Source organism: Pipra filicauda, unplaced genomic scaffold (genome assembly GCF_003945595.2).
Source record: "Pipra filicauda isolate LSUMZ 115617 unplaced genomic scaffold, ASM394559v2 scaffold216_size1298047_pilon, whole genome shotgun sequence".
Lineage (NCBI taxonomy): Eukaryota > Metazoa > Chordata > Aves > Passeriformes > Pipridae > Pipra > Pipra filicauda.
This window is the reverse complement of record NW_024104328.1, coordinates 1,185,484-1,207,200: the sequence shown is the minus strand read 5'-3', so window position 1 is coordinate 1,207,200 and position 21,717 is coordinate 1,185,484. Positions and strand designations below refer to the sequence as shown.

General features: G+C 35.1%; 1 protein-coding gene across 1 annotated transcript in view; it reads left to right on the top strand.

Moving 5' to 3' along the window:
- The window catches only part of ADAMTS19 (ADAM metallopeptidase with thrombospondin type 1 motif 19), a 133,783-nt gene that overhangs the window by 78,299 nt on the left and 33,767 nt on the right, over positions 1-21,717 (top strand). Inside the window, exons 9-16 of the mRNA XM_027714447.2 lie at positions 3,527-3,667; positions 4,912-5,062; positions 10,963-11,064; positions 12,033-12,163; positions 13,684-13,853; positions 16,793-16,920; positions 18,828-18,948; positions 20,609-20,689. Coding sequence (XP_027570248.1) covers positions 3,527-3,667; positions 4,912-5,062; positions 10,963-11,064; positions 12,033-12,163; positions 13,684-13,853; positions 16,793-16,920; positions 18,828-18,948; positions 20,609-20,689 — 1,025 coding nt within the window. The remainder of the gene's footprint in view (positions 1-3,526; positions 3,668-4,911; positions 5,063-10,962; positions 11,065-12,032; positions 12,164-13,683; positions 13,854-16,792; positions 16,921-18,827; positions 18,949-20,608; positions 20,690-21,717) is intronic.

The window sequence follows — 21,717 nt, the reverse complement described above, 5'->3', positions numbered from 1 at the left end:
AGAATTGTCTATCTTGAAATAGTGAAGTTTGCAGAATGTGGCATGGGTGTTGTATTTGGCAGAAGCAAATACTTCCCCCTGTATTATATAATATCTGTAAAAAACCTTCAGCGAGGGGCAATATGTATTTTCATGTTAATGGCGCTAAATACATCTGTCACAGCAAAGCTTTAAATTATTTGTGTACTTAAACCAAAGGGACATGACCCTGGTTTGTGTGGGTCCATCATGAAGTACAGTGGTAGAAGTATTGGTGTGGTAGAGGGGAAAGTAGCTGTTGAGCAAAAGTTACACAGTCAGCTGGACAGCAGCAAGCAGTATATGTTAGTGTCCATATCCCAATATGCATGCTGCACTTTTTGCACAGTTGTTTTCAGACTGAAAAAGTGACCTGAGCTGCCAACGTTATGCACAACAGGTAATGATGCACAAAAGAGAAATAGTAATTGTGTAAAGATACTTATTTTTTACTTTTTCTGATCATCTAGTTATTAACAGGAAGACTGAGATTTCCTTGTTCAGTAGATTTTCATTTGAAGATAAATTCTTTCCAAAAGAAATCTGTGGCTGGGTCAATTGCCTTTCAATTCACTTTAGGTTAAATAATTTTTTTACCGGTAGAAATGTGTCTTATCCCATTTATGCAATGATCTGTGAAGCCTTCATATGTTTTAAACACATATAAAAAATCATACAGCATTTACTATTTTTGGGATTTAAAAAAAAAAAACAACAAACCAACATACAGTAATACGTATTTTTGCATTAATTCTTTAAAATAACTTATAGAAACCTACTAAGTTGGGGGGGTATATATTTTTCTCTATAAAGATATCAGTATGAGAAAATATTTTGTTGAAAAGGTGCAATACAAGTACTGAGAGAGTAGTGCAGCTTTTGTCTCCCTGTCTGTGATAGTCAAATAAGTGGTGCTGTTTTCACTTACACAATTAATCCTTGTAACACTGAGACACGGAAAATTTCAGATTAGATAAATTGTTTTGAAAATCATTGTACTATTAAATGCCATATAAGCTTTTAAACTTTGAAATTTCTGAGTCCATAATTTAGGAAGTTTTGATAATTTTAGCATAGTATTACACAAAATTATGACAAAAAAGAAGACAGTGAAAATAGTAAGGAAGATAAAATTTTGTAATTAATAATATTTTTAAAGTTATTTTTATTTTTTAAGGTAATAGAGCTCATTATGTTTGTGATTTATTTTACAGAACAGAAGAAAATATAGGATAGTAATTGCAGTGAATTTACAAACTGCAATTACATGCTGTGTAGCATCATGTATAATACTATGATACCACTATAATACCACTGGGAGCATTGAATATTGTTGTATTCTTGGTTGTTAATAAAGAATATAGGTATACTTGCTTCCATTGCTTCCTCTTGTTGAATAGGAAGGTAGCAATGACTGTGCAGCTTCGTCTTTTACCACACACATATAATGTGATGTGAGCAAAGAAATCAGAAATTGGTTCTACTGCGCATTGACTTTTATGTGGCCTTGTAGTTGACACTAGGTCAGATAAAAGTGTGCAGTCATTACCACACTATAGAAGAGAGCAACAGTATAATTGCTTTTTGGAACAGTGAAGATCATGGTTCAGCTCAGCACACACTTTTCTGGGTGATTTTACAGAATATTTTGTGGCAAAATCTGGCTTCAAGAATTGCTCTTCAGAGTGAATGGGAAATAATAGTGACCAGAAACTAAGGGATTTTAAATTTTTCATTTAAATAAATGATTTAAATAGCATATAAATGTGTTGATTTCACTTTGTATAGATGGGAGCCATCAATTCTGTATAAATTTTATCAAGATTTTATGTACCTTTATGTTGTAAATTTTTTTATTTCAAATCATAGTGTGTATATGATACTGATAAATGAGTACTTTTACACTGAGGAAGTATATAACTCAAAGAGCTCTAAGCAAAATTTAATTCTAATGCAGTCAGCAAAGTAAAGTCTCATTAGATTTTCTGTGTCTTCTTCCGTAGTTCCTGTAGATGTAGATATCTCTGGAGACAGAGACATCTCAAATTCAGCATGAGGCATGCAAGAAGAATATAGGGCAAGTGCAGAGGCGCTTTCCCATTCAGGCAGTTCAGGAAAAGACAGAGGCTAAGATGAAAATCAGACAGGTTTGTTTACCTCAGTTATACTGTTTACAGCTAGCAACATTATCCAGTTTATGCAGAAGCAGCTGTTCTAGTGCTCCAAACTGGGGTGTGCACATCAGTGTATGAGAACGAGCACTCCTATCAGCCACACAAAGCCCTACATGATATTTCAATTACTTTCACTAGTAAGCACAAGGTAAAATAGCTTGCAAAATTGTATAAAATTTGATCTAGTCATGAAGGAGTTTTGGGATGGAATGTAGAAAAAAAGTGAGCTGATGTTTTTAAATGATGGGAGGCAGGCCTTTTTTGCCATTTGGCACTGTGGTGTGGTGAAATATGGAGAAGCGTGATGTAATCTAGTTTTTCTACAGAAAGAGCAGACTTATTCTGTCTCTGCAGTCTGTAAGTGATTTGGCTACTCTTTGGCTGAAAGAATCAATACAAGGTATAGAGCTTTATTAATCCTGAAATTTTGCTTTTTTGCAGGGCAGACTGTGCTGCAAAATTCCAGCACTACTTTAAGTCCAGTGCTCTGGAGAGTAACCTCATACTCATTTGCAAATATTCAAAAAAAGCTGAGAGTATTAAATTTCTTTCTTGTAGTGCTAGTCAAGCATGTATCCACTTAGCTAATTTTAAAAATCATAGTTTTATTAAAGTCTGTCTTCTTCCTCTCTGTTTGATAGTTGTGAATAAGAGTGACAGTGAGCCTTCACTTCAGTTAAAATAGCAGCTTCAAGCAGACATTTAGTAGAATTTTTCATTGCAGTGCATTTAGTGTGAGAATTCACTGGGATGCATATGGATGCTAAGTCTTTAAAATCAAAATCAATTTCATTTCCTCTTCACTGTTATTTCTAACAATAGACCTTGAAAATGTATTTAGGTGATTTTTCTTTAGATAAAATCATTACACACTACACTAGTAATCATTTTACTATTCTATAAAATTTCAACCCACCAGTTCCCTATAGAATGAAGGTAGAATCACTACCAAAATATTTACTAACCTCAAGAAGTAAATTTTCAGTATTTTTGTTGCCTGTTAACAAGAAGAGTAGTGTTAATTAAACTTCCATTAGTTGTGCAGTTCTGCACATTCAAAGAGTCCAGTGTATGTATTGAACTGATTAGAAATGTCATATTTCCCATCAAATAAATGCAGCCTCACTTTCATCTTTCACTGAAGAATTGTCCTCTACACATGGTTCCATGTACTTCTGTGAAGAATATCATCGAAAAATTCAGAAAATATTTCCTGCACATAGTATATATGAGTTTTTTGTAGCCTCTTGCAAGAGTTTTAGCTTACAAACATGCTGAAAATAACTTGTTATTTTACTGTGCTCTGTTTTATTTTTAATAACTTCAAAATTCAGCATGGGGATAAACCACGACAACGACCACCCATCCTGTGCAGATGGTGTCCATATCATGTCTGGGGAGTGGATTAAAGGGCAGAATCTTGGGGATGTTTCATGGTCTCAATGCAGCAGGGAAGATCTGGAAAGATTTCTCAGGTATATAATTCAAGAAAAAGAACTCTTACTGTATGTTGTTTACAAATAGCTGCAACAAATATCCTGAAATCATAAGTTTTCAATATTTTTTAATTCTGTGGGAGATTTGGCACTGCATAATCCATCAAAATATTTGAAATCATCATAATCTAATATTTGACAGATTTATTAAAATCAGTTTTCAGCAATTATATTTATTTTTATATTTTTGTGTGTTAATGCACATGATTATAATTTTATATACTTATATACACATTTTATATACTTATATGCACATTTTATATATGTAAATATGTTTACAGTATATTAATATGTTGTGTATTGAAGTGTTGGACAGTGAATGAAACATGAACACTCTTCAGATTCTCTGATCTATGTTGTGCCATTCAATATAAAACCTTGCACTATGATTACATTTTGTTAATTTTTAAATACAAATTTACTACGAGATACTTAATAGAGAATAGTATACCTAGAAAATGAAACATTTAGTTTCACTCTGAGTTTCTGAAATTGTATCTGTTCCCTAGAGTTCTGTTCCTTTATAAAGTTTATAGATATATCTGTTGCCAATTTACTTGCAGCAGTTAAGAAGGTCTGCTCTAGGATAATAGAATAGTCAGTGTAGCTTACATAAGTCAGTGTGATACATTTGCAGTGAATCTAGACAGAAATCAGAATCATGACTTGGTGCTTTAACAGGCTTAATTTTCAAATATTTTTTTCTTCAATTTTTAAGAAAAGTTAAATTTTCGGCTACCAGCTCGGAAACACATGTATTTTTAAATGCGTATATATATATATACATGTGTGTGTGTGTGTGTTTGTATATACTTATAAATAATTTGAAATTACTAATTTGAAGTCCAGCTGGATGTGAAAACTGAGCTATGCGATTTTTTTCTACGCATTATAATTTTTCTACTTTCTTTAATTGTTTAAATCACTATCAAAATCTTAATCCATCAAGTAAATTTTAAACCAAAACGTTGACCAGCGCTTTCCTGAAATGCCTTTAATAGCTGATAAATTATATTGTCTTTCTGCAGATGTGCAACAGCAGCACATACCATTAACTTAGAACAAGTAAACCACGTTAATTTATATGTGAACGACAGCCCAATGCTGATGAATAAAAAGCTCTTAGAAGTCCACATATTTCTAATGTTGTACACAGGATTAAGTCAGTGTGACAATCAGATTCTTTAGGGTTGCTCAGCATATGAATCTCTGCATATTACCAGGTCAAAGGCCAGTAACTGCCTGGTACAGACGAATCCTCAGAGCCTCAATTCTGTGATTATTCCCTCCAAGCTCCCAGGAATGACCTACACTGCAGATGAACAGTGTCAGATTCTTTTTGGACCAACTGCTTCCTTTTGCCAAGAAATGCAGGTAAGACTGTGCGTGTACTGCAGAAAGTACACCTACCAGCTAATTTTTTGTGTGAGAGATACTTTTGTACATGTGTCCGACAGGAAGAGAGCACAGCACCTTTGAAGTAAGAAGCTTACACTCGCTTTCCAAAGTTAATATGCACATTTTCATTGATTTATCTTGTAAGGCTTGCTTCGGGTCTCCAAATATCCTGAAACATGTTTTATCACATCGTGCCATTGATAACCTTCTTTGTACTTTAGATGTAGAAGACGTCATAGGGCTAAAACATCTTATTGCAGCAAATGAAACATTTGCAATTTATTCCACTGGGACCAGATTTTGTGCATAGGTTCCATTTTATTATGTTTTGGGTCCTTGAACCTCCATGTCTGACCTTCAGAAGAATAGTGGTGTTAGCTGGCCTTTCTGCACTGCTGGATGTACCCTGCCTCCCAGCAGCCTCCCGTGAGCCCAGGCACACCTGCACAGTGCCATGACAGCAGGAGTTCCAAAAACTGAGTTTCCTGACATTGCTTCATGCCAATTTGTGAGGTAGTATCACTATATATAAATTTTAAAAACACCAATTAGCAAAATTGAAGAGGTCTTCATAATGAAACAGAAATCAATATTTATTAATAAATATTAAACATCTGACTGAAGAAGCAGTTTAAGAATGGTTTTAACAGAAAAATCAACCTTCTTTAAATCAACAGGACAGACTAAACATGTTGGATGCCCTTGAGATGATAACTAAGACAAGATGGGGAGATGATATTACACATGTATAAAGAACACAGAGTATGGGCTGACAGAACAGGGACTAGGAGGAACTGTGAAATAAAATTTCATCAGAATCAGGGGTCTGATAGCCTGGAAAGATTAGGAGGATTTAGTATGAAAGCATGATTGCTTTCTCCTTTAGTTCTTTAGTTCTCTAGTTCTCTCCCTCTTTTCAGCTTAGACGTAGTACTATTTCTTTGGAGACTTTCACTGAGCCTAATTTTTATCTAAAAGTTCTTGAAGGAAACATTGCAATACATGTATGACTAACGCATTCTGGGAGTGGTATAGCTGAGAAGAAAAAAAAAAAAAAGACCCATATTTTAGCTGTCTTATTGTTTGTGGAAACATTTTCACTCCAGACATGAGAAGTAGAAGTCAACACCAGTTAAATTTAGTGCATATTAACCAGGTGGTGTTCAACTATTTGCACAGGCTCTTGGTGCTGGTAGCTAGTTGTCCATTTCTAGTCATCTTCAACCATGTTCCCATCTTCTGGCATTTTGTATGTAAGAGGACACCTTTCAGCTAAATCACTGATCTTCATCTAAATAAATCCTTCTGCTTTTTCCCACTAACTGGATCATTATATTTGTATTGAATATTTATATTTATATTAAAATCACCAGTTTATGAAAATTCATATTAAATATTAATATTAACATAATAGTGTAACTAAAAAGATGATGTGGGTTTGCTGTGAAGAAAGAACATAGTAATGATTCAAGACAATACAAAAGGCTGGTAGTCTTTTCCACTATTCTTTTTTCCTGACCAATTGCAAAATAGTTTTAGTTCTCTTCATAAAACTGAGTGTGTTGCTTGATAACCTTACGATCTAAATAGTTAGAAAAAGAAAGCCCAATAACAGTTTCTGCAAAGAGAAAAAGGGGAAGAACCTTCTGCAGTTTCTCCAAAATCCTCTGCAAAACTGGCAACCCTGAACTGGAAACCATACAATCAAATACTGAAGGAAAAAAATTGTTGTAATGAATTTTTAAGAACTTTGGATCTATTAAAAATGACGTACAAATGAATAAATGACACTAAGGACAGAATTGAGGGGGCACTGACGTAGAAGAGTTTCCCAAAGTTTCCCTACCAAACTCTGTAAAGTCACCTTGCTGTTTTTCATCTGCTTTCTTTTCTCTGGAAGCTAAATTTTCACTCTCACCTTCCTCCCAACAAAAAAATCCAAGAGAATTGATCCTTGGTTTGTAGCCCTGAAGAGCCAGTTACAGCAAGCTTAGACACTATATTCAGATCTCCTCCTTGTGCTCTGTGCTCTGGGTCTTAAATTTATCTCTTCCCTTACGAAAGTTTACTGTATACTAGTATACTGTATACTGTGAAGGGCTGTTACTCAGTAGCTAATTTTATCATCTCCTTCAGAAATGCAAGGATTTTAGATGCAAGTAATGACTATGCTGAATTTACCCTTCCAAATAATTGCACTTTACTTATTATGAAGGTGATTCAGAGTTCTCTATGTTAATTGTGCAGATTATTGTGGCTGCCACTGGAGAAGTGAACATTTAGAAGACCTTTCTAAATTTAATACAGTATTTCATTAATGTATCAATTTACTAAAATAATCATTTAATTATACATAGATGACCACTGAATATTTTGTGATATCCAGACTACTTCCTTTAGTCTCTGTATACTCTCTCCTACTCTGCCAGTAACTGGCAGTTTATTATGGTTATACATGTTGTCCACAAGCCAGGAAATGAGAGAAACATACTCCTCGAAGGTTCATTTAAACATCAGTAAATCCAACAATTTATAGCCCAGGATTTCTTGGACACATTCTACTTGCTGAACAGTTCATGAACTTCAGTATAACTGTGTAAAAGATAAATTATGAACTTATGTCATGGTCTTACATTTTTTGTGACTGGAAGATAACTTGATGAGCAGAGTTCCATGCAATCTTCTACATTAAGCAACTATTTTTAATATATAACACCTACTGAACTAAGAAATCAAATGAGTATTGATGGTACACAACTTTCTAATTCTACAAATATGCGTTTCTGCTGAGATAAAGTTTTTACAAGTGCTGTTACTGAGCAGCACTTAAGGATAATTAAGTTGTGTTACATGGCAACCTCTGAGAAACACTGCAGGTGTAAATGATTTTCACTTGCTATCAAGAATTCCTCTTTATAATGCAATGACTCAAGCAAAGGACTGAAGGAACCACTGAGGTCCTACTCCTGTATTTTCCTAAGTGAGCCCTTCCCATCCTCTTTCATGAATGGCATCCAGACTTTATTTTTTCCCCTTTCATCTTTATTTCAAAGACTTTTTTTTTCGTATTCCAAGCAAAATTTATGGAACCTGAGAAAAGTGTGAGTGGATCTCCAGGTTCAAGATTTATACTGTGTCTCCGTGCTTATCTTGTAAGGGAGCCAAGTTTGCTTTTATGCCCATGATGTCTCACACAAGAATCAATTAGTTCCTAACATTGTTTCACATAACAGATAGTGAGATCATGGCCCAGAAGTAGTTCTTGATGTTTAAATGTGATTGTAGAACTTGACAATTTAATATAATTGTTGAACTATTAAATGTTGGCTTTTAAGATTAAAGTCCAGGATGCGAATGCTATCTAGTCAGTTCCACTAAAACAATTCTTGTCATAACACAGCTGTGATCTTTGCAAAGAAGTAGGAGACTGGTTATATTTCCTGGTGATTTTTAAGGCATTTCAGGGAATGATCACAATGAAAATAACAAAAAGGCATGGAAATATTACAGCCCTGGTGAAATATCTGACCTCATCTCTACCACCACATTTTAAACAGTCTTGACTTTGCACAAATACTGTTCTAAAATACCCTTTTTGTCTCTGGCCTTTCCTCTCAACTGGATCTTATTTCCATATGCTTATATAATTGGAAATGCACCCTGCTGACCCTCACAGACCTGCCTCACTATTTTCTTTCAAAAAAACCCCAAAGAAAACAAAACCCAAAAGCTGTAGTGACCTCAGCTATTTCTCTAGTACAGTGTGACTTTCATGTTGTATTTTACAAGGTTTTGCTGTAAAAAACTCATGATTAACACATTCTTTCAGAAAAAAAAATGCTTTTCGTGTACTTGGAAGTATTTTGTTCTCAAGTGTACACACAGAGAAATAATTTACAGATTGTGAATAATCCAATATCATAAATTTTTAATCTCCACTAACTGTAACTTCCTTTGGCTAGTCTAAAAAGCTGCAATGGCTGTTCAACTAGTAAACCTTTGTGAATATAAGCTTAGCTATCCTGATTTGATTGAATGAAACTTTTTCCCCAGAGGAGTAAATTTCTGGTTTAGAAATTAGTGCTCCGATTACGGAGTGGCTTAAGGCTCAAAGGAGTTTCTATCTGGGGAAGTGAGGCTTGTTCATAGGGAGGTGGTATACAAGTATTTGTAGAAGCAATAAAATGCACATTGGTAAGTAAAGTGTCTTGATTTGATTTACTTCATTTAGTTTGCAGAGCTCGAGTACACCTGTGTGTTCAGGTACCCAAATCCTCATAAAGCTGACTTAATGCCTCTCGATATAGAGAAGAATTGTTTCTGACTTTGTAAGGAACTGTGGGTTTGTCATAAGCCATTCTGCAATCATAGGCAAGGGAAATTAAGCATAAGATCATAGTGTTTAGAAAAAAAAAAAAAAGGGATCACGTACTTAAAAATGTGATGACATGAAGGAAAATTTGACTACTTTTTCAAAACTTGGAGAAATTTGGATAGCTTTTCCTCCATTGTAGTAATCGATAAATGAAGATTTGAAGATAAGAAAAAATATATTATTTAGGAATATTAAACTAGCATGTATTTTTATTGAGTAGTTCCAACAGTATGTCTCTCATTTCATAGTTGGTATGGAAGCAGTTGTCATGAACATTGATATTCTGTCTCATCTACTATTGTGTTCATCTACATTGTTTGAAAAACAATGAAAACTAACAGAAATTGCAGTTTGATATTTGAAAATGCTTATTAAAATTGTTCACGAGCAAGATAGGACTTCTGTAGCTGGGTTTTTAGGACATGCATGAGCTAACTGTTGTCTTTTTAGTTCAACTTCAGCACAAAACTGTTACAAGATGAATCAGGAGTGAGTCTGACTGGTACCATCCTTGTCTCTTGTTTTTGTGCAACGTTTCAGACCTCTACAATCTTTGACTCTTTTTGATCACTGATGTTACAGTCATTTTTATGTGCAAGGTTCCCACTGGAACTGTCCTGTTCCTTGGTTGAGACAAAATCTTTTGTTGAATGACATTTCCTGTGCCATAAGTCTTTTTTTCAAGGTAGCATAAGATTTATCACAAATTATTCATGCGTGGTATGAAAGGCACAGAGACTCTTACTGGGTGTACCAATATAGCAAATCATTTCCTCCAGAAAAAGCATATCTTTTGGCAACCCTGTTTAAAAAAAAACTCCAGCTGCTCTTTATCTTTTATCCTCTCTGCCTCCCATTCCTCTCTCCTGATCCTCCTTGCCCCTCTCTGGGCGATGCACGTGTTGAGGGGGAATCACTGTGCATAGACAATAATATTCAGGACACACAACTGAGCCCCACGTGTCCTCAGTTCACTTCCACGTGGTTTAATTCTTAAGAGGGGGAACAGACAGAAAGGAGAATGAAGTCATGACTGAAAACCATGTTCTTGTGCTTCAGAGGGACAGAATAAGGAGCTTATCTTTCCCACTCTAAAATTCACTACAGAATAGCCCCCCTGTCATCTCCCTTCTCCTCTTTGCAGCAAAAATATTTCGTCCTCCTTTGTCAGGTTACTTTGTGTCTCTTCTGTGGATAGAAACTTGGATGCCTCTCGAGATTTTTTTTTTTTTCCAGAGGAATAGATGAATTCTAGAGGAATTAGGAATCATTGGAAGAGCATAAGACAGTCATTGGATTGTCATGAACACCGGGGATCTGGAAGACCTAGAGAAGCATGATTAGTAGGAGTCCAAGCAGATTCTTTCCACTTTGTTTTTTGTACATGTTTAACCTGTCTTTAAACAGACTTCAGTACCATCGAACTGGTAACTTTGTGACAACACTAGTGGGCTGCATGCATAAGGTAGAATTTGTGCTTACTTCTGTGTTTGGTTTTCAGCATGTCATTTGCACTGGGTTGTGGTGTAAGGTGGAGAGTGAGAAGGAATGCAAAACTAAACTGGATCCACCAATGGATGGAACAGACTGTGACACTGGAAAGGTATGCTTCTGGTGTAAAAGCAGTATCAATTATACTGAACATATAACAGTTAAGGAAACAGGCTGAATCAGTCTTTGCACTTGTTTTCATTTCCTGCTTATTATCATTAAATATCAATTATCATTAAAATAATCTATATATAGTGGAATGTATTATGTGTTATATATTATATAATATAGATATGAAAAAGAACATTTTCCTAAAAAAGCCAAAACTGCAGATGTTTTAATGTTTACACTGTTTTATTTCAAATTCTTTCTCATTTTGTATCCTATCTATGAATGGAATGCCATTATTGCACTTCTAACTGTAAATAGCAACATAAGCTTTCAAAGATACAGAGTTCAGCTATGATCTGAGGTTTAGAAATAGTCTCATTGAAGAAATTTATCCAGATTTGTATGAAAAACTTTCAGGATAAGTTTTATAGGGAAAGATTTTATATCTTTCAATTGAAATTGTCACTGAATAATCAGAGATAATGCAGTCCCTGATGGGAACGGTAATGCTGAAAGAAACAAGTCCTGAGGACAGCCCTGGACACTGTGCTGTGATCTGCACAGTTCAGCTGGTTGATCCCCGGGCCCAAAAATGCTTTCCTAGGCAATGCCCAGTCTGAAACAAATAGGACAGCAAGGTCTGGGGACCATTTCTAGGAGGAATCCTTTATTGGGAATTAACTTGTGTTCGAGGCTGTGGACAGGAATTGCACCTGCTCCTTGGCCGCTGAACCAGAGGAAGGTCCCTGGCTTTTGCATTTACTAGGACAGAAAAAAAAAAATGTTTGGGGAACAACAGGCAACAAAAATATATCTGAAAATATATTTTCAGAATATATGAAAAAAAATATACGAACAAAACTCTGTATTGAACCAAATGTTTATGTTTTGCTTCCCACGTGCTGTGGACCAGTGAATTGTTTTTCATATGCCTTGATTTATTTACCTAAGAGCTGAATTTTCACCTAGTGGTGTAAGGCTGGAGAGTGCATCAACCGGACCTCTTTTGCGGAGCGCACGGAGGGGGAGTGGAGCGCCTGGAGCACCTGCAGCCGTACCTGCAACACTGGAATCAGCAGTCGACAGCGCAAATGCCCTGGGTAAAAAACAAGTTCAGGTTTCCCTTGCTGTTCACCAGAATTTCTGAGCAAAGTTTGCTTGAGTGAGGAAACCCATTAAGCAGTTCATCTTTCATGAACACTGAGAATCACTTAGGAGAATAAGGTATTTCAGGGTTTTTTTTTTTTTTTGTTGCTTGGCAACGCTCTTTTCATCTTTTCTGCTTTTGTCAAAAGCTTAGATAATACCAGTAGGAGAATAAATTCTCTTTTTAAACTTCACCTGAAGAAGTAACAGAAACTTAAAATTCATACTTTCTGATTTGCAGAGCATCAGTGTGTAATTCTACTCTTTCAGTTTTTTTACTGGAGACAGCTGACTTCTGTCTCATATGGAGAGCCAAGGAATTGCAACTATTACAGAGATTTTTCTACCAGTTTCACAGACATTTAGATAGACTATCTGTAAACAGTATTTAGATGCCATACCTTGTGAAAATGCAAACCTTCTGCCATTGGGGATAAAAGGATTTTTACTTTTGGCTTGACTGAGGTTTGTTTCACTGTATCTCAGTGATCAGCTAAAAGATGCTTTCCTTTTAATTACTCAGTACCATGTCTCTTTCAGTGGATCACCAAGTGAAAGAGAATAAATAGGCATAGGAGTGGGAACAGTATAAAGCTAAGTAATGAAGACAATTATAGAGAAGATTAAACTGGAGTGGAATAGAGTCAAGTCGATGGTTTAGGAAAATAAAAGAGCAAAGGAGAGAAATAAAGGAAGATGGAAGACAATATAGCAGATCGGGGAGAAAATGTGATGATAGGAAAGATGGGGATTAAAAAAGATAAATTTTCATAAAGAATTTTGAGGAGAAGTTGGATATGGCTGTGCAAAAGCACAGTAGTTTAACTGACAACTTAGATATGCAGAATGCTTTCATATTTCACGCCATGTAAACACCACTTTCAGCTGTATACCTAAAAGCTATTTCTTGAATTTAAAGATGTTTCAGTTTCACTCTCATTAATTCATTTTTACGGGCAAGGTTCCAAATAATTAGCTCCAGTTTACGCATTTCACTCTTCTTTTGCATTTTTTTCATTAGGAACTGCAAGCACAGATGCAGTGACTAGAAAGAAACAAAACATTTTTCTGAACATTGTAACACCCCACTTTTAAAAAAAGGAGAGGTAGAAAATCTGCAGGTGTTACTTCCTTTCTGTAGCATGTTTGACCGAGTCCAGGTAGAGAAAAATCATCTCAACTATATCAACACTGCAGTTGAGGTTCTCTAGTCCTAGTGCTTCTTTGTGGCCAAGTGTAAATTATGGTTTAGCACCAACCACACTTTACATGTAATGTGACCAGTACAAAGAGAAGGGAAACGTGTTTTGTTCTCCAACTTTGTTTTTCTTCCATGGGTGGTTTTTTTGATGTTGTGTACCAACAAAAAACCCGCTGTTTAAATGGAATTTGTGTCCAGCGTAAGTAAACTGTGCTGTAAGTCGAACAAAACATTACCAACAGTAAAGGGTTATGTTTATGCCATCTTTTCTAGTTCAGGCCTTGAAGGAGAGTGTCACGGGCCCACAATGCAGTATAGGGTATGTGAAAATCCCTCTTGTCCTGCTGGTGTGCCTGCCTTCAGGGACTGGCAGTGCCAAGCTTTCAGTGTCAGATCTTCGTATCAGAAGCACGTGCACCAGTGGCAAGCTGTCATTGATGATGGTAAGTAAAGACCACCTCCCAGGTTCTTATCATCTGCCTAAATAGCTTGTAGCTTGTCAATGTTGTTGATTAGGAAAGGTATGGTAAAAACTAAAGCAAACAAACAAAACCAGGCCCCATATTTTTGGCGAATAATTTGAATTCAATAGGCAAGATCTAGTGGTATTTTCATATGCCCTGGAACGTTTCGTCATTTATTCCTGTTTAATTTGGCCTTCTTAATAAGTAAAGACTATGTTTGAATGAAAGTTCAGTGTCAGTTTTGTTTTATTTAATAAGAAATGTCGTATGAAGTGACTGAGAAATACAGATTTCTAGACTAATGTTACATCATTAAGTATGCATATATCAGTTATATTTTTATCTACAAAATCAAAAAGACAATGCAGATATTGTGAGCTTCTGTTTCTGAGGAAGGAGAGAGCACTTTTAGCTTGACATTGTGAGTATTTCACATACCAGTGTTTGATTTTGGCAGAAATCCATATCTAATATATACTGCAAACTTAGATAAGATTTATCTAAATCCTAACAGCTACTGAATGCAAAGTCCTGGCATATTGTATGCATGCTTCCATGCAAAAAACTTCTTTACATATCATATTATTATGAGAATGCTCAAGTGGAAGTATAGTGAAGTCAAATTTACAGTATCTGCAAAGATAATGTTGGCGTAAAACATCAGTGACTAGAGGATAAATTCCTCTAAATGTGAACAATAGTTCCCATTTCACTGAATTTTCTGTTTAAAATTTTGTGTTTAAATTTATTTAAATTAAAAACAAAACAAAACAAAACAAAACCACCACAAAAATACATCAGTTATTAAAACAGTTAATTTGATAAATTAACAAAATCATAGCAACTCTTAATAAAGACAACCCTGGAATGTCACAGGAGTACTGTAAGTATGTGTCACTAAATTTTAAGTAGTTTATTACTGTAATTGATTTTTAACACTTGAAACAAATTATCAGAAACCATTAGAAAGCATAGATTTTAAGAAAACTATTTTGTTGTACACATGCTTTAATATATGCCTAGATGAATAAGGGCTTTTTTTTTCTTCTAAGCCTTTTCTCAAGGTGCCAAAGTGAAAACTTGTGATATTATTGTATGTTAGCTCATTTCATAGTAAGAAGAATTCTCTTCAATTTTTATATTGAGTCAATTCATTTTGGTTTGTTTTACTAAATTTCATTTTAGCACAGGAACACATGATTTATATCCTAAGGGATCTAAAAGTCTGACTTGGAATAATTTGATTTTATTCAGATGAAGAATCTTGGCACTCTCCTGCCCCATGTAAAGGAGTGTGGATGGTGGCTTTCATCTAACTTTGTTCTGAATGATCCTATTGTCTTGAGGTGTCCCTTAGGAGAAGCATAAGTGGATACCAGCCAAAGAGTTTCCAATATTCAAGTATACGTTGTTCCCAAATCCTTAATTGTTTGCTCTCTTAGCCTTTAGTGGACACAAACTGTGCACAAAGTCCAAAATAGTTGCTGTGTTTGAATGAGTGCTCCTATAGTCTGTTGAAGTTGTCCGATGTTGTTGAGTTGCCGTCTCTTTGAGTTCAGTGTCTTTAAAATAATGTTTAGGTCATTTAAATATTGTACTCCTTTAAAAATGCTGATGCATGCTTAAAGTCCCAGGGAACTTTGAGGTTACTATTTAAGGAGCATAACAGGAACCTGGAGGGCGCAAATACAGGCAGCTTCTTAGCTGGAGATGCTTGTGTCTGACTAGCTTCACATGTTGGCAGAAGTGATCACATCTGTTTGCACTGGTCCTCTAGTGATACCCAGAGGCTTGTCCATTTTGGTAAATTAAATGTGCCCAGACCACTCTCTGATGTGCAAGTCAGCTGGCACTGACTTTGTCTGTCTGTGCTTTTCTACTCTTCTGCATGCTAAAATTGCTTTTCTGAAAACAGTCCTTTGCAGATGGCAATTTCCAGTCTAGACTGAGCTAGTGCTAGTTAGCACATGCAAAAAAATGTGGTGTAGACTGTTTTACAGTTCAGCTGTATAGACAGTAGGATTCCAGTGCCCATGAATGTTTCCTGGAACTGTTTAATTTACTAATAAAAACGCACTCCAGGAATCTAGAAGTCAGTATGAAGTCAGAATGGCATAGATTGTGTCCAAGTGAAATCGGTTTCAGGTTCAGGATTGACTTTATCCTTTCAAAAATCTGCAACAGATTTGGGAAGAAGTTCTGAGTCAGTACATTTGTGAACAAAGGTATGAAAAAATCATGTAATTTTGTGCTCAGTTAACCACTGAGAAGAGACTTTAGTTTATTTTGTTTGCTGTCACTTTCACAATGGTGAAACAAACTTCATTGTTTATGAATGATGACCAGGATGTTACTACGTTTTTATTGTCTTTCAGTATCATAAATTGTTTGCAGAATGTTTTAGAAATTTAGTAGAAAGTTCCTTGAACTTGGTAAAGATGTTAGAAAGAATGTTTCCGGGGTTTTTGTGGTTTCTTGGTTTTTTAATGTGTACTTTGTAAATTCTTATATTTTTTCCCAGGGTAACTCAGTTACTGCATTTTTTTTTCTCTTTGACCTGCATAGTTATGAAATCTGGAAAGTGTTAAGTTTCTTTTTAAACCAATATTTATATTCTGCCAAAAATATAGGAGAGTGAAAGTATAGATTAGGACCAAAATATTCCAACAGCTGTAATGTGTATACTCTTAATTGCAACAATGAACATGACATGAGTACTACGTAGGCGAAGTCTGTAGCAACAGCATGCTCTAAGAAGGAAAAGACCTTGAGTTTTTCGAACAACTGACAAATAGATCAAAAATTCCTACTACATAGATAAACAAATATCAGTTTTAACAATAATGTTGATGATAATTTTGTGTTTCTGAAGTGACCTTTTACTGATTTTGTGGGTTTTTCTATCATTGCTATTACAGAAAAACCTTGTGCCTTGTTCTGTTCACCGGCTGGAAAGGATCAGCCCATTCTTCTAACAGAAAAGGTGATGGATGGGACTTCCTGTGGCCAGCATGGGCTAGATATCTGTGCAGATGGTAGATGCCAGGTACGAATTACTTGTTTCAGACCTAGATATACAGACACAGGTATGCAAGAGCGTACATTTGTTACACGTGCGTGTTACTTCTCTGACAGCCTGTTGCAGTTTGCATGACCAAGAGTGAATGGCTCTTTTTTTGCATCACATTAAGATACTTAAAGCAAATTTCACTCAGTGCAGCACAACATGTGAAGCAGCAGAAGGTTTTGTTTGGGGAATGTGTATCTGTAATGATAAAGATGCTTATAACAAACTCCTGCAGAGCGGATAATTACTGTAATTGATTTCATTTTCTAAGGGAAAAGCTTTCAACAGGTTGAGAAATTTTGCCGTCAGGTGAATGTCCATATGAATTACTCTACCTTTTTCAACAGTGCACAATTTTACACCTAAATAAACCAAGAGCAAATGTGCGGAATAACACATAGTTACAGATGAGTGCTTATGCTATTCCTGATTTTAAGAATTCGTTTGGTTCGTAGAAGTTCTTTTGTCACTTTTATAGTGCCTCATATGGAAACTCTTCTATATAAGGCTTGGGGTTTTTCTTTTGCTTCTCATTTAAAACACTGAATTCAGTAGAAAACCCAGCCTTTAACACAGAAACAATATTGCTAGATACTGTCATAACTTCAACAAATTAACTTATAGATGCATATATGCACATACAATTATCCTTTCTCAAGTGCCTGTGTGTGTGCAGAAAAAATACACTTAAAATACTTCTCTGATTTGCATTCACCATGCAGCTATTACATGTTTAACCACAAGGATGATATATAGCCCATTTTTCTTGAAAAAGTGTCTTTCTTTTTATCCTTCACTTTTCACAACTGACTGAGAAAAAAACAAAAAAAAGCCTTAAACTAAACCCACTTCACTAAGATTGAGTTGACTTCTTGGCATATCAGACTTCAGAGAGATAGGTGCTAATCAGATTTGAAAGTTCTTAAGAACTTGTGGACTACAGCTGTAGAGTTAGATATTTATATCTTGTAGATGTGCCATAATGGATACACAGCTCAATCAAATACTTTCAGTCAGTATTTGGAAATCTGTATTGCTTTTTTAGGTAGAAGAACTCTAATAAAAATCCCATTCCTTAAGTAAAGGAACAATCCTAATGTGCTTGGAAATTAATGACTCCTTAATAGACCATGATTTCTGTTCTTAAAAAACCCTTTATTTTCTCTCTAACTTAGTTTTCGTCTTCATTATTTATAAAATAGTTTTGAAGTATAATTGGTTTTACCAAATGCGATTATATAGGGCACAAGATTACCCTGTGATGACTTTGCTAGACTTAAAAAGGCTTTTATTTCATGTCAGGCCAGCATATGATACTAACTTTATTGCTTTTGTCAAGTTACCACTGACAATAATTCATAGAAATGCGTTTAACATAGTAACGTGGAGTTGCTTGAGTAAACTTAATTGTTTTTAAACTGGATGATTTTTAGCAAAACACAAATGCCCTTTATATTTACATACTCTAGATGTGTTTATGCCCTAATCAGCATTTTATCACTGTGTGTGTGGCAAAGGACCTCCCATGTTTTGAGTAAAAAGCAGTGGAGACGTTGCAGCCACTTAGCTGGAAGACCTGTGGTTGGGTGTTGCACGGTGGCTCTGCAGAGGCACAGGTCTCACCAGGAGGTGGGAATGCAGTTATGTTTCTCTTGGAGAGCAGCTGGTGGAGTTAGCTAACCATACGGGAAGAGTGGACGCCACAATCTACATAAAATCACGGGAAAATTGACCATGGGAGGAATCTCTGCACGTGAGCTAGTGCAGCCCTCATTGTGAGCAGGGCGAGGTCATGTGGGTTAGGCAGGGTGAGATGCCTGATACTAGAGGCAGCTTTATGAAAAACATGGCCTGTGTCTCAACAGCTTTATTTTCTTCTCCCACAGAAATTTGGCTGTGATGGCATATTAGGATCTCTGGCTCGTGAAGATCATTGTGGTGTTTGCAACGGTAATGGAAAGTCGTGCAAAGTTATTAAAGGTGATTTTAACCACACCAGAGGAGCAGGTAAGCCTATTTGTTTATTTCAAATACTCGGGAAACCAGTAGCTTGTTGATTACTTTGAGCGTTGGGAAATTTAGAAAGCTGTATTTCATAAAATTATTCTGTTCCTCACAAGAACTTCAGATCAACCTTTTTTTAAGACGATAAGACATTTAAGATAAGAATGCAGGAGTATTTTCAAATTTGTTGTGAAATTATTGCACAATATTTCAATCACAAAATTAAGGAAATATATTCCATTAAGACACATGCTATTTCATTTCATAGAAGAACCTGATTTTTAAGAAATATGAGAAATAAAATTTATAATTTTAGCAAATAAATGATCTGTAAATTCTTGTGGCCTTTAGATTCATTTAGTGTTCTTCAAAATAAGCATCCAAATTATGATCCATTGCCTAGAGTTAATGTTATTAAACTAAGACAGGTAGTGAGAGATCATAAAGTCGAATGTGAGAAAAAATCTAATATTTCTTCATTATTCATTGTTTTATACTACTAATAACATATTATAAAAAGCAAATAGATTTTCTGATGCAGAATGAACATGAGATTACCAAATAGTGGTGTGATCTGTACTTCAAATGAGAATAAAGCAAGGATCACAAACCCCAGACTAGTCTGGAGGATTACAAGATAAAAAACTGCAAAGAAGGTGCCTGCTAGTAAAATCACATTATGTCAGCTCTCTTCTATTGCTATATCCACACATTTTCAAGTTTTTTCAGTGTTCTGTGTCAATCCTCAGTATTGTGGTATTGCCACCTTAACTGCATGAGTTATTATCCTTCTCAAGAAGCTGTGAGCAGCTGAGCTGTGAGACTTAGAAAGTGTTATTAGCTCGTAAGGAAATGAAAGATATTGCTTTGCAAAAACTTAATTTTCATGTTTCAAGACTATTGAAAAGGTTTTGTAAAAGCTCAGTATTTTTTTTGTAGGACATCAAATAGCTACACATAATAAAAGTTTGGTATATTGTTCCTTTTATGATGTTCACCTGGATAATCTAAAATATGTTTTTATTGATTTGTAACATTCCTGCTTACGCAGTGTTTTCCACTTCCATTGCCTTTTCAACCCATTTTACTTAAAGCAAATTGCTCAACATCCTGTCTTAGTCCCACATGATCAGAAAGCAATCTTAATTTGAAGCAAATAATTAATAAGTAGATTTCAAACCAAAAACCAATCATAACAGAATTTGAATATGTTAAAGCAAGAAGGAAATGGAGCATAAAATATAAAAAACAAAACAAAAACAAAGCAGGGAGGATGCTTGGATTTTAATGCCATATCATTTGTCTTTACATGCTAACTGAAGCTGGAATTCCTTTATGGTCATCCGGTGGTGATGATGACATTGAACTACTTAACCACAGAAAACTTCCCCTGCTCCAGCCCCAATCTGCCCAGTCTCAGTGGTTCTTGTTATGTTTTCCTGTGCTGCACTCTTTTAATTGTGTATCACTGTATATGTACTACACACAATGCACAGTTTCATAACTTGTTTCAGTATTTTGCAAGAACCCTCAGAATAGTTCTATATGAATTACAACTTGATATATTTAAAAAGCAAAATAGGGGAGAAAAAATTAATAAACATAAAAGATGGACTTTTCTGTGCTTTCCTATTTAACTTGGGATATCTGGTTTCATGTTTAGGTTACGTGGAAGCTCTGGTGATACCTGCAGGAGCAAGGAGAATCAAAGTTGTGGAAGAAAAACCCGCTCATAGTTATTTAGGTAAATGTATGTTTTACTGTTAATGTCCTGGTTTTGTCAACAGTGAAAAGTGCTAGCTAAACGTGCTTTTGTGATTGAACAAAACTCTGAGTGGAAAAATAGATCTGTGAAGAACTTATCTAAAGAAATGAAAAAATGGTTATAGACCATTTTTCATATAGGTTTTATTTTGAACTTTCATCTCATCTTTTTTAGAGAGTATTTCAAAGAATGTGTTTAGATGATTGAAGAAAATTTCTGCATACTTGCACATTTTCAATTTTTCTTATGGGAAGCACATTAAAACTAGCGAAAAGAGTTTTATGCTCAAACATGGAATAATTTGTGCTCAGACAACAACAAAACACACACTGAAACTCATAGAGCAGTTCACCAATGACATCAAACAAAGGTTCTAAAATTAGACTAAGAAAGCAGAAAGGTATTTCTTTGCACTATTTTGAATTATCTGATTTGATTTTTACTTTTCTTAATTTCACTGATTTAGGTTTAAATGAGGATCAACCAGTACTTCTTTGCAATATTTTTTTATTAAGCCTTTTTGCCTTAATTTTTGTAAGCCTTTATGGAGAATCAGGAACAGGTCCACTGCCATATTTTGAGTTAAAACCTCTGTTGTTGTAAGTTTTTGTTTTTTAGTTTTTTGGGGTTTTTTTGCTAATGTAAAGTATTTAAACTTTCTTCATTTATAGGTGATGTATTCTGAAAGCATCAAAATCTGAATAAACGTAACATAATGAAGGTTTTGGGGAGAAAGCTTAAATCCTTGACCTTAGAGACAATGATCTTCAAAATGCTGTGGTTAAAAATGTGAAATGTATTACAGATTAGATTCTGTAAATTGTGTTTCTGATTTGTTTTCTATCTTACAGTTCTGTATGCAACACTATTTCTGTTTTGCTATTTGTCTTACACACATTTTAAGATTAAGGTTTTAAAATAATATAGCTCACTATACAATTAATAATTGCATAATTGGAGATACAGCTGTAAACACAATTTTAATCCAGTTTACACTTATAGCTGTT